Source organism: Stegostoma tigrinum, chromosome 16 (genome assembly GCF_030684315.1).
Source record: "Stegostoma tigrinum isolate sSteTig4 chromosome 16, sSteTig4.hap1, whole genome shotgun sequence".
NCBI lineage: Eukaryota > Metazoa > Chordata > Chondrichthyes > Orectolobiformes > Stegostomatidae > Stegostoma > Stegostoma tigrinum.
In genome coordinates this window covers 45,801,485-45,815,733 of record NC_081369.1, presented here as the reverse complement: position 1 = coordinate 45,815,733, position 14,249 = coordinate 45,801,485, and the positions used below count along the sequence as shown (strand labels likewise).

The 14,249-nt window shown below is 39.3% G+C and overlaps 1 protein-coding gene across 1 annotated transcript in view; it reads right to left on the bottom strand.

Moving 5' to 3' along the window:
• The window catches only part of gan (gigaxonin), an 88,994-nt gene that overhangs the window by 32,896 nt on the left and 41,849 nt on the right, over positions 1-14,249 (bottom strand). Inside the window, exons 7-9 of the mRNA XM_059651741.1 lie at positions 12,534-12,683; positions 9,791-9,927; positions 6,754-6,891 (exon numbers count right to left, since the gene is read on the bottom strand). Coding sequence (XP_059507724.1) covers positions 6,754-6,891; positions 9,791-9,927; positions 12,534-12,683 — 425 coding nt within the window. The remainder of the gene's footprint in view (positions 1-6,753; positions 6,892-9,790; positions 9,928-12,533; positions 12,684-14,249) is intronic.

Genomic DNA, 14,249 nt, shown 5'->3' with positions numbered 1-14,249 from the left:
GCTAATTGCTGGCAAATGGGAGTTGATCAGTTTGGAATATCTGGTAGGCAGAGATGGGTTGAATTGAAGGGTCTGTTTCCATGCTGTAAAACTATGACACTGGACTATTTAATAATTTCCAAACCCTACATGATTTTATAAACCTCCGTAAGGTTACCCCTTAGCCTCCAACTTTCTATAGAAAAAGGCCCTAGCCTATTCAGCCTCTCTCTATATTCAAACCCTCCAATCCCAGCAGTGTCCTTGTAAATCTTTTCTGTCCAACTTTCTGACCAGTGTCACTCTACAAATTGCATAGTAAAATAAATGGCAATTTCTCCCTTCATTTTGATGTAGGATGGGCCATCTCCAACTTTTAAATATTAACAATTGGATTCCAATGACCATACTTCATGTACATTCTGCACCAAAACAGCAAATTTATAATACTATTTTAACCCACTTTGAGCTGATGGCACGTAACAAAGATGAATGCAAAGATCATAAAATATCAAAAGTGATCACATTCAACAAAATAAATACAAAATTTAGATAAATTGGACTTGGATCAAAATATTTAGGCTATGATGGAACTTATTAAGATCTTGTGGCTAAAATGTATTTAGGTGGCTGAACTGGAAACTTAATATTTGTTCCAAAAGTCACACATTCATCTGTAAAACATGAGGGGGCTTATGTGATAGGGTTAAAAAAAGTAAAATTTCTGCAGGAAGTTGAAAATCAAATGTAACACCATTATAGCACTGATTAAATATAAAATACATGAATAAAACTCCTCCAAATTAAAACAGATTGGCAATGCCGGCATATATCTCACTGAGACAATAATAAGATTTTCTTTGTTAGTATTCAAAATGTTCTTCTATTTGGCCACAAATGAAGGACGAGACCCAAGGACTGAATCAACAGCTCTGCAAATTTCAAACAGTTGAGCACTAAATACCAGTGTAACACTGCAACAAGCATAAATGAGCTTTGTCTGCAAGAAGCATAGCCCACCAAATTAGGAAAGTTCAAAATTTTGTCAGAATGAGGATACATTTTGTAAATCTTGTGTTTGCCAAGCTTCTAGCTAACACACCTCACTCTGCATAATTTCAAAACGTGTTCTATTGCAGAGAATAATAAATAAATTCAAACCTGCAAACAAGCCCAGAAATTCACATTACCGCAGTGGTCTCAGAAGTGCTACTCAAGCAGTTACCACATTCACGTAAGTCCAAATTAATTCAGTGGCATGCAAACTGAAAAGAAAAACTGTGATGGTCTTACGCAGCAGTCAGGAATTGAAAGTTCATTATATGGTACCAGTTAGCTTTATGTGGAAATGCTCACGTGCAGGAATACTATTTGCAATATCATAACTGCAAACTGAGTTCTGAAAGAATTTAAATTCAGTTAGCAAATGACAAATATTTTGGAGACCTTTAGGCTAAACTTTTTCATGTCTATTTGTTTAGATGTTTATCTTGTTTTCTCCCATCCATTAGTATGGGCGTTTGTTAACTTCAAAGTACCAGAACAACAAAATGGCAAGTCGAAATAAACAGAATAAAAAAACAGCCTCGGAAGCCCAGTACATCTTCAGAAATGATCATAGTTGCTGACTGATACAAATTTTACTCTGCTAATACTGGCCAGCAAAACATTTACATTCTGCTCATCTGTACATGCTTTTCTAATCTGTTGATGATAGCCTGTAATCTGAAACAAGAACAAGGGACGAAACTAATTGAATGTGCATTGCACATTTGTATTTTTCCCTGCAATTTGTTTGGAACCTCAATGGTCTCTACACCTGTAAGAAACAAAGTGCCATTATAAAAATTATTCCCAAAGTGGTTTGGCAACCTAACCACATCAAAAGAACTTATTTTCTTCCCCAAATTAGTATGGGAAAATTATTGCCGGCCTTGCTTTCAAATGGTGAAATGATCAGGAGGTCAAAGTATTCATTTAATTACTACACCATCTGGCTCAACTTGACAAGACATTTTATCCTTTAAACTCAGGAGTTGCAATCAATAATGTATCTTAATTCTGGGATTCTAACTAAAATCTAGGGTAGCATTTCATTCGAAAATTTATTTTTCACACATATTAAACTTGTGAAGGTGGTCAGAAATAGTACAGGTTTTCTGCACAATCTTTCAAACATCATTGGATATGGAAGTTGTACTCGAGGACAAGAGGACTGCTAATTCAAAACCTCTCTGTTCAGAAAGCAATAAACAAGGTAATTATATTGGGGCAGCACAGTGGTGAGCACTGTTGCCTCACAGCACCAGGGGCCTGGGTTCAATTTCAGCCTTAGGCGACTGCCTGTGTGGAGTCTGCACATTCATCCCGTGTCTGTGTGGGTTTTTGCCGGGAGCTCTGGTTTCCTCCCACAATCCAAAGATGTGCAAGTTAGGTGGGTTGGCAATGCCAAATTACCCATCATGTTCAGGGATGTGTAGGTTAGGTGGATTAGCCATGGGGGGAGGGGGGAGAGAAATGCAGGGTTACAGGGATTGGGGGCGCTGGCACGAGTCTGGATGGGATGCTCTTTGGTGAGTCAGTGTGGACATGTTGGTTGAATGACCTATTTCTACACTGTGGATCCTATATACCAATGGCTGGCCTAGAAGCAATTGTGGTTGTGCTTCTTTAAAACACAATGTAAGATAAATACATTCATGGAAAATTTGGTTTGAATAAGAATGAATTTGTAAAAAAAAACTCATGCTAATCTGACAAATTTAACTAAACCCATTTGAGGAAATAATGGAATGTGCAGATATTCTGTAGCCGGCTCTTAAGACATTGCAGAGGAAGCCAGTGAATAAGATTTGCACAAGTTATAAAATGGAAGTTGGAAACCTGGATAAAAAAGTCAGTGAAAGGGAAGAAAACAATTCACAATTAAATAATATTCTTCAGAGTGTGTTATGGAAAGAATATCATCCTTCAGTGTCTCAGCCGCCATCCCTGACTATTTACCTTACAAGAAATGTGGAGTTGGACATAGAAGGTGCAGAATTAAATTTTGTAGACAATATAAAACTCTATCAATGATAAACTATATACAGCGGGCTGTAAGCAACTGTGGGAGCTTGCAGACAGGTTTAATGATGATGCAATTAGATAAAAATTAATCAGAAGTGGAAGATAATCCATTTTGATAAGATAAAGAGGAAGCACATGCAGTTAAATGTTAAAACATTTAAAACATAGGTAACAGAGACAAGATTCAGATGCATAAAACTATGAAAGTAGGAGGATGAGTTGATGAAGCTATTAAAAAAAAATCTGGATTCCTTGATATCCTAAATGAATCATAAAGTACAAATGCCAAAAATAAACTGGCTAAGCCAAAAACTGTGTCCAGTGTAGGGAAAGTAAGAACTGCCAATGCTGGAGTCAGAGACAGCACAGAGTGGAGCTGGAGGAACACAGCAGGCCAGGCAGCATCAGAGGAGCAGGAAAATTGATGTTTTGGGTCAGGACCCTTCTTCAGAAATCGTGGGCAGAGAAGGGAGCTCTGAAATAAAGAGAGAGGGAGGAGTGTGGGACTTGGGAAGGGAGGTGGGATGGTGATAAGTGAGTGCAGGTAGGCAGTGGTGGGGATTGATCAGTGAGGTTGGAGGAGCGGATAGCTGGGAGAGAAGACAGACAGGCCAAGGAGGCGAGAATGAGAGGAAGGGTTGGTCACGGGATGAGGATGGGGATGGGGAGATTTTGAAACCAGTAAAATCTACATTGAGACCATTCGTTTGCAGGCTCCCAAGGTGGAATAGGAGGTGCTGCTCTTCCAGTTTCTGGGTGGGGTCATTGTGATACTGGAGGGGGCCCAAGACGGACATGTCGTCCAGGGAATGGGAGGGGGAGCTGAAGTGGTTTGCGACTGGAAGGTGCCGTCGTTTGTTGCGAACAGAGCGCAGGTGCTCTACAAAGCGGTCTTCCAGTCTCCACTTGGTTTCCTCAATGTAGAGGCAGCCACATCGGGCGCAGCAGATACAGTAGACCACATTAAACCAGATGTTTACCTCCACATCTATTAATGTGGAAGGTTTTTTTGGGACCTTGGATGGAGGTGAGGGGGGTGGTGTAGGGATGGGAGCACTTCCTGCGGTTACAGGGAAAGGTGCTGGGGCGGGGGGGGCGGGGTTTGGGGGGGTTGTGGGCTGGTGGGGAGTGTGGAACGGACAAGGGAGTCGTGGAGAGAGTGGTCCCTATGGAAGGCAGTAAGGGGTGGGGGCGGGAAATATATTCTTGGTAGTGGTGTCAGATTGCAGGTGGCGGAAGATGATATGTTGAATCTGGAGGTTAGTGGGGTGATACGCGAGGACAGGGGGAATTCTGTCTTTGTTTTTGTTGTGGTGAGGGGAAGGCATGAGATGCAGTCAAGAGCATTTTTGAAAGCAGGGGGTGGGGGGGTGGAGGAGAGTTGTGGTCCTTGAAATAAGAGGACATCTATGATGTTCAGGAGTGGAACACTTCATCTTGGAAGCAGATGCGGCAGAGGCGGAGGAATTTGGAGGACGGATCACATTCTTGCAGGAAAACTGTGGGAGTTGGTGGGTTTGAAATAGATACCAATTTCGAGTTGGTCACCAGAGATGGAGACAGAGGGGTCCAGGAAGGGCAAGGAGGTATCAGAGATGGTCCAGGTGAACTTGAGGTTGGGATGAAAGGTGTTAGTAAGTTGATGCACTGTTCGAACTCCTCGTGGGAGCATGATGTAGCAGAGGAAGAAATGGGGGATAGTGCATAGGGAATCCCACAAAAGCATAAAATTCCAGTTATCAAAACCCCTCAACTTCTGCTTCCTGCTACTTCTCGTTAGATCATTTTAAAAAAAGAGAAGACTTTGGAATGTACAGTTTAACAATGGAGACAATTCAAAGTAACTAAACTGTGTATACTTCTGATTGTAATATGATTACAACATAAAAGAGTAGCAATTCAAAGAACAACTATGAATCTAAACCATCAGCACATTTTAGACTTCATTATTTGTAGTTCCAAATGCAGCTATTGGTTGCATGTTGATGGTCTCTTGACACGAATATAAATGACATGTTGATCATATGAATTGTATTATAAAAGGTGAGAGTCAGTTGTTTTTACCAGAGATGGTCGGAGAAATTCAGAGCTGGAGCAGGATAGGTCCAACATGGAAGTTTTATTAGGTCAACAAAAGACAGGAATTAAACAGGTCCGGAACAAGTGTTTATGAGGTGTATAAAATCCACACTGTAGGGATTCCATGATTCTATCTCACAGGTGCTCAGTTTTAAGCTGCTGACTTTGTTCTGATGTATTCCATTTAGCAGTAGTGTCACACAACATTGTGGAGAAGGTGTACTGTATGAAGATTAGACTTTGACTCCATTAGGGCTGTGTGGTGGTCACTCCCAAGGATAGTGCAAGGGACTGATGCATCTGACACTGGTTGGTAGGTATGTCAGATAGTAAGCAGGTTTTTCTAATTGTGTTTGCTCTCTCACTGTTTTATGCAATTCCATTGTGTCATTCTGGGCAAATCCAGCTTGGTCGACAGTGATGGAACTAAGGTCTCTTCATGGTGGACATTGCAATTCCCTATCCAGGATACATGCTGTACTTTTGCTATCCCCTTAAAAGTGGTATGAAACATGGAGAACCACTGACGTATCAGGGAGCATAGCGGGTGGGAGAAAGTCTCAGATTCTATGTTTGACTTGATACTGTGAAACTGTATACAGGTCCAGAGTCAATGCTGAATATATCCTGAGTCAATAATAAGTACACCCAGAACTACATCTCCTCACTGCAAACATCTGGAGGATCTTTGCTGCTGGTAAAACTGGACATAGTCAGGAATAGGGATAAGAATCTGCAACATGGACTAAAAAGATATGATTTGGTGAGTACGAAGAAGTTCAACTGCTGCTTGACCGATCTTTGGAACAGATTTCCCAATCTGGGCAAAAGTCACCAGATACCAGTGAGTAGAGTTTACAGAGTGAAATAGGCTGGCTGTACTTTGAACACATCTGGTACCAAAGTCAAAGTCAAAGCCAGGTAATCTGCCTGGTTTTCTTATACTTTTCTGTAGTAGGTTGATACAGTGGAGTGGTTTGCTATACATTTAAAAGTGCATGAGGAGCCAGTCACATTGCTGTTGGTCTGAAATCACAAAAAGGTCATATTGGCTAATGAGGCCTTCAATAATCAGATGTCAGATGTCAACCTAGTGTTTTTATGGGCACAACTACTATTGCTAGCTTTTTAGTTTCGGGTTTACTAACTGAATTTAAATTCAGCAGTTCCACTGGTGATGTATGAAAATATCTCCAAATATTCACACAGGTCTGTGGATTAGCAATCAAATGCTGTAACCACAGTATTACTATATCCACACATAATTATCAGAAAATAGAAGAACTAATTTATAAAAGGCTCTGATGTTACATCCTAATCACTATTGTTGGTCTTTGTACCACAGTGAGAGACGATTATTATTTGTATTTGTTATTGCATCTGTTGTATAAAAATTGACTGAACACATATCTATCTCATTCATTTGAATGCAGTGACTCAAAGTAAATTATAATGCTTACCGATGCTTAGTTTGTGAGAAGGAAATCAAGGTTTGCACTGGTTTTGAAAGCTAATAAGTCCAATAGCCTATTATAGTCTGTTATTCTAAAAATCTTTTGTTTTCTAGCAATAAGTTTGCCATTCAGAGGTCAGCGTAGCAAAGACTGCATCCTTGCTTTGTGTTACCTTTTGAATTGATCATGGTAAAATTCTGATTTGCAGGTGACCATCTCGCCGCTTTCTACATTAGGACCACCTTCACGGCTACGAACACCACCAAAAACATATAGTTCCAAGCCAACACCACATGCTACTGCACCAAACCTACAAAGCAAAGAGACATCAATTAAAAAGATCTGTTTGCAAATTGGATGCATTTAGCCAACATTTAAAATGTAAATGTTAACAGGTAGTCATACAATTAAGCTTCCTGTACCTGTTCATAGCCCACTCAATTTAATACTTCAATGAAAGCATGCAGTCACTGTTCCAACTACAGGATAGAAAAAAACTCACGGAGCACTTTAAGAACAGGTTTCAACGTAAAGTCAAAAACAAATTTGCTGCATATCTGTTACACGTTTAATTTACTACCCTGTTAGTCGAATAAAAGAAAAACAAATTTTAACATGACTAGGGCTAAAGTTATTACAGGCCACAACAATAAAATCTAATCACTTCAATATGCTTGGTCTGTTTATGATAGTATAAACAAGACGACAGTATGTCTAATATTAATGTTTAAAATAATAGCAAAATACTGCAGATGCTAGAACTGAAGTAAAAACAGAAAATAGTGGAGAAATTCAGGTGTGGCATCAGCTGTACAGAGAGAAACAGTATTCTGAGTCCCAGATGACTGTTCTTCAGAACTAAAACAGAACTCGTTGGAAATGTTCAATAGGTCCAGCAGCATCAGTAAGGAACAAAAAAAAAATCAAGAGTTAATGTTTCAGTCTGGTGACTACTTGCTCAAAAATGATGGTAGCTAGGAAAATGTCAGTTTATATTCAGAAAGGTTAATAATGGTCTGGCTGGGAGGGTGAACAGTTAATGGAGACTGTTAGTGGCTAATAATTGGGGTTCTGCGTAATGGCAGGCAGTGATAACAAGGCCTGTTGTGTGGGGCAGTAGGCTAGAACATGGGAGAGTTTAGGCCCCAAAATTACTGAACTCTATATGGAGTCCAGGGCTGCACAGTATCTGCAAGCGGAAAATGAGGTGTGGTTCTTCCTGCTTTTGCTGGAACACTACAGCAAGCCTGAGACAGAGATGTTAGCCAGGTAACAGGGTGCTGTGTTAAAGTGACAGGCAGCTAGAATCTTTTTTGCAGGCAAAACATAGATTATAGTCTGTGAAATGGTCACTCAGTCTACGTTTTGTTTCCCCGATGTGGAAGAGACCACACTGTGAGCAGCAAATGCAGTGGACTAGATTGTGGGAAGTGCAGGTAAAGTGTTGCTTCACCTTCCCCTCCCCTCCCCTCCCTTGTCCACCTTCTGCAGGGACCGTTCCCTCTGAGACACTCTGGTCTACTCTTCGTTCACCCCCAAGATCCCTCACAGCACCTTCCCCTGCAATCGACAAACGTGTAACACCTACCTATTTACCTCCTCCCTCCTCCGTACCCAAGGGCCCCAGAGATACCTTCCAGGTGAAGCAACATCCCACCTGCACTTCCCAGAATCCAGTCTACTGTATTCGCTGCTCATAACGTGGGCTCCTCTACATCGGGGAAACGAAGTGTAGACTGGGTGACCGTTTTGCAGAATATCTATGTTCTGTCCGCAAAAAAGGACCCTAAGCTTCCAGTTGCTTGTCACTTTAACACACCATCCAGTTCCCCGGCTTGCTGCAGTGTTCTAGCAAAGCTCAGTGCAACCTGGAGGAAGAACACCTCATTTCCCACTTGGGGAACCTGCGGCCCTCCGGACTCAATATAGAGTTCAATAATTTTAGGGCCTAAAACTCTCCCATGCTCTCGTTATCGTATAGTCTACCATTACACACTACCTATTGTTAGTCACTAACAGTCTCCATTAACAGCTAATCACCCTCCTAGCCAGATCATTATCAACACCTTTGTCTGTCCAACAGCTCTTCTCTCTCTTTGGACTCTATTCCCACCTATCGTTTACTCCTTACCCCCTTCCCCTGCCTAACATCTGCAAATAAACCGACATTTTCCTGGCTACCATCAGTTCTGAAGAACAGCCCGAAACGTTAACTGATTTTTTTCTTTCACAAATGCTGCCAGACCTGCTGAGGTTTTCCAGAACTTGTGTTTTCATTCCTGATCGAAGCATCCACAGTTTGTTCAGCTTTCCTGCGAAATTTAAAAACGATTTTCACTTTAAAATGGTTAAAAACCACATTCTACTGAAATCAACTGCAGTGTTAGTGCTTAAATAAATACCTCTTAAAATATCTAAAATTTGAGGCTAAAATTGTGATAAACACATCATCTTGGAAAAGCTGTGAAGGCAGACATACACATTAACAAAGAAGAATTCTCATTATTTGTCGATAACAAGGTCTTTGGTAATGTTAATTTGGCTAACTTCAATTAAATTAGTCCTCACCTTAGCCAGTTTGCTCAAAGATTGAAGTTTTACTAACTGCTTAAAACAAATGCGGAAAACAGACAGGGCCCTAAATCATAATTCATAGCAACTTTAATATTTAAAAACAGGGTGCTAATTGTGAAACACCCTATTTGCAGAATGACTGTGTAACAATATGAAGTTTTTAGGAAGACTCAGTTCTTCATGCAGTCACCTCCAAAATAAAGCAACTAGCACTAATCTACACATAAGGGACACTGCAGCAGAATCCATAACGCAACGCTGTTCAACTCTCTTCAACGTAATCATCACTTTAATGTTATCAGTTTGTGTTTGAAAATTCCAGCAGAAGCAGACAGCAAAGGATTGTTACAATTTTCTTACACATTGTGCTCAGTTTTGTTCAATAATTGTTAATTGAAAGTCAATCCGCTATTAATACATGCAGTGCTGTTTTCATTTGCCAGACACTAAGTACGAAAACTTATCTGGACTGAGAAAGTTTCCTTATACGCAGTTGGCCAAGCTAACTTGTGGAAAAAGTACTGATATGGCTTCCCCCATGAAAAAAAAAGTCATTTGAGCAGATAATCACTCATCAATATATAATCCAACATGTTAAAACAATAACTAATACAAAATGCTGATAGCACATTAACCTTTTTTCTTTTAGTGGGCAGATCGCAGTCCACTGCTGTGTCTTGGGATCATAGCACTCAACAGACTCAAACAATTTTCCATACGAGCCACCACCCATTGCATAGATCTTTTTCTTCATAGCTGCATAGCAGCCAATCTGTTAGTAAATAAACATGGAAAATTTAACCTTTCACCACCTATCCTCAATTTGTAATTGAGCAATTTTTTGGACAAATCTCAGAATAAGTCCTAAAATTTTACAACCAATTAGTGAATTTGCTAAATTTCTCAATACTGGTGAAGCATGAACACTTCCATAGCTTAGTAGTGGGTATCACATCAGGTAAACATGGTGCATGCAATAGCTTTATCTGCCTCCTTGCATTTTTGATGCTTTCCACCGTATCCTGAAGGACTTTTTTTTGTAAGGAAGTTTCATGACTAACAAAATCAACAAGATACTTTGCTCAAATGCAAGCCCTGGCAATGAGTGCTAATAACTGTTCAATTGATACTGGCCCAGATTTTGAGGTGGTAATGACAGTGAAGTTATCAGCAGGTCCCATCAATGCTGCACTGAAACTGACTGCAACAACTGGAAATCTCATACATGCAGAATAACACAAATTCCAGCAGTTGCTGTGATTTTACACTTTGACAGGATATGCTCACCGGAGTTTGGTGCTGCCTCATCAATGTCATCAACTCAATTAATATCCCAATTTTCACTCAGAGGCTCTGAAAACCCTCAAGAGGGCTTTTATGATGGTATCCCTTCCGAACAGGTTCAAGTCCCATGTGCTTCAGAAGTGTGCAATAACATAATTGAATAGATTGATTTGAAATAATTATACTTGACTTCGGTCTTACGGTTCAAGTTTAAAAAAAAACTTCAAGGAAGTTTTAAAAGCAAAGTGTTGATGAAAAGTCATGAACCTGGAATGTTAACCCTGTTTTTCTCACAACAGATGCTACTTCATCTGGTCAGTATTTGAAGCATTTTCTAGTTACATCTTAGTGAATCAAGTGTAACTGGGCCTTGCACTGTGTAGTTTCTGGCCCCAAGAGACTGATTTTACATTTACAGAACATCAGATTTCTGCAAAATAATTTTTAAAAAATTAAACGAAGGACTGCGTATGTCGGGAGATCCAAAGCAAAAATGGAAATTGCTGGAGTGAAACTCGGCTGGTCAGCCATCTCTGGGGAGAAAACAGAATTAACAGACCCCACCGGACTCAAAACATTAATTATTTTCTCTGCAGAGATGCTGCCAGACCTGCTGAGTTTCTCTCCAGCAATTTGTGTCTTTAATTAAAAAGTGATTTTATCTAATCTACATAGATGTTGTCAAACACAGAGAAAAGAGTAATAATCAAGGGAATCATTTCCTATTTTTGTTCAATCATAAACTCAGTTTTGACATATTTCCATTACTTATTATGGACAAAAACAAATTGGTAATGTAATGTAGACAGAATTGGCCAAATTGCGCTACCTCAAGCCTTTTCTGTTTAAATGATGCCTACAACATTACAGAAGGACAAATTTCAGAATCAAGCACAGTGTACTATTAAAATACCATGGAACCTAGACGCAGATCTACTGAACTTAAATCTTGAAACAAACAAAAGCTTTTCAAAACAGACCTTTCCTGTAATAGGGAACAGTTTAATGGCAATGTAAATCTATATGTACATATAGAAGTGATGATATTAATTCACAATGTAAAAACATTGCTGCTATGAGAATATATATGAAAGGCTGTGTTCATTGAGCTGTGGTTTGGGGTAAAGCAGTCATAGGAATTAACTGTTAGGAGAGGAAAAGCATGGGAGCTCTCATCACAGTCAGTTCAAACAACTAAGCGGTTAAAAGCATCATTCTAAGTTTCATCCAAAAGAAAGAAATGATACAAAGATGCTGTGTTTTTAATTAGTTAGACAGAGAGTTCTTTGTGCTCTCAGGATCCAGTGGAATGAACAGGTTTATAGAAGTCAACTTCACAATCCTCATTAAATTCACAAATGAATGTTTTAGATGGAAGGCCACTGTGCATTATTCTGCTTAATGAGTTTGGATGTTTAAGATTAATGTTTTGTCAACAATAAATGAGGTGCATTCTTGACATATCACTAACTTATTTGTTAAAGGATTTGAAAGTTGAAGACAATTAAAAGCAGATTGAAAGTGAACTTGGCATTCCTAGGTCACCGAATAAACTTGATAATAAAAAGATAACTTGAAATCTACATTGTTTGAGACAATAACTGGGTTGTGTTGATGCGGGCCAGTCTTTATTAGCAACTCATCACCTTAGGGATGGCAGTATTGCAGATTTAGATGACATAGTCCCAAAAAGCAGAAATCATACTGCTGGCCCTGCAATGTGCTCTGATTACAAATAGATCTCTGATTATGTTTGTTTTCAAACAATCACAAAGCAAATTAATTTTGAAATACTGTTAAATCTTCATGTTTAAAGACAGCTTGTTCAATTTATGATTCATTTCTACACATTTTGCAATGTGACGGTCTTTTTTTCAAATAAAAAAACAACAATACCCAATCATGTCGAGTAATGTGATTCAACTTTAAAAATTAATTGCTTGGCCAATGCCTATATATCAATGGATGAGCGTTCTGCATTTTACAGGCACATACAAAGTTTCAATTACTATTGCACGATGACTGCACAGGTCAGCAGGTCGTAACAAAAATAGTATCAATTCTGTCTAAATAGCAAATCTACGATTACCTCACCTTTCGAACCATAGTCATATTGGGTTGCTTTGTCCATAACCTAGTGTGAATATCATAGGCCTCCATTGATAGCAGCTCCTTTTCACCATCTTCACCTCCCAATACATAAAGAACTCCATCTATTGCCACTATTCCAAAATTGTGCCTTGCCTGAAAAATGCATATTTATTTATGCTTAAAAACAAATAACTAATTTAGCACTATCTTTTGCATGGAAGGTCAGAATAACAAAGAGATTTTAAAAACTGTATAAGAAAGGAAATATGCTCAACTTTATTAAACGACTTCTTTGCTATACACTACTGCATTAAAAGTGTTATTTACGTGCAAATTGTTCTACGACAAAAATCCAAACATTAAAATGATAAACATTTTGAAATGATTTTGAAGAGTATGAACAGCGGGGTAGGAAACATCAGCAGGTGAAGATTTCCTGCAGGTTGGATTGCTGTTCATGTCATACCTGATGTCATGCAAACAATATAGGAATTGCAACTGGCGGGAATGTTTGATCAGTACAGGTTGACAGTTTTATGAGAGACAGTTTGGAAAATGGTTTTTGTTCTTTCCAACTTTAAATTTAGCCAAGTATCTTCTAGAAATTTTCTTCTGCTTGTGGTCTAACACGTGGCCATTTTATAATAGTCTAATCAGTGACATTTGGGCCCAGCTTTCACAAGTGCAGCCAGTGCTGGTGCTGTTGGCTTAGGGCAAACAAATCTCACAGTGGGATTCTCTAACAAGCATTAAGGATATGCTTTTGCCATTTGATGGACAGGACGTTCTCTCAGAAGGTAATGGTGAATCCATGACATTTTTTACAACAAGGCTATAGAGGCTGGATTGTTAAGTATAATCAAAGCTCAGACAGATTTTTAATCAGAAAGGGAACAAACGGTACGGGAAAAGGCAAGAAAGTGGAGTCGAGAACAATCAGATCAGCCATGATCTCACTGAATGGTGCAGCAGGCTTGATAGACTGATTGGCCTACTTCCGTGCCTATATTTCACTATCTTTCTGATTGTTATTAAGCTTGTACCACACCAGAGACTAAAGATGCGAATAAAGGTGAAATTCCAGGATGGGAAGTGTTTTGCATTTCTAAATTTTATATACTGGGACACTCCATGATCCTTACCTGCCTACAACCAGCATAAGTACAGAATGCAAATTTTTTATAACTTCACCAAGACAACCATTTCATTTTCCCTTTATCCAACCAACTATTCTGCTCTTTTTCCACAATGGCTGGCAGGAATATGGGAGATACTTTGCTACAAAAACTTTTAAGACTTATATGGAGTATATTAACATATATAGACAGTATATAGAGAGACGTGGACATAAGAGGAAGCAGGATTTCAAGAACAAATGGTTATGGCTGACCAAAGACCTGGACGTTATGGATCTGGACGCTGGAAATGATTACAATGGAGAGGGCAGGAAGACAAAAGGTCATATTGAAGAGTCCTACTCGACTGGAATAAAGGTGTGAGATAATAGTCCAACAGGTTTATTTAAAATCACAAGCTTTCGGAGTGCTGTTCCTTTGTCAATTGAAGAATCTACTTATACAATCTGACTGTGAATCAGTCTGCTTGATTGGCAAAGATAGTACAGTGGTTGAAACAGATAGCGAAGAGATGTAAGATGATGGCATCAGATTCTATGTCGGAGTAACTCTGTCAACAGATGATACTACCAAGGCCCAGCTA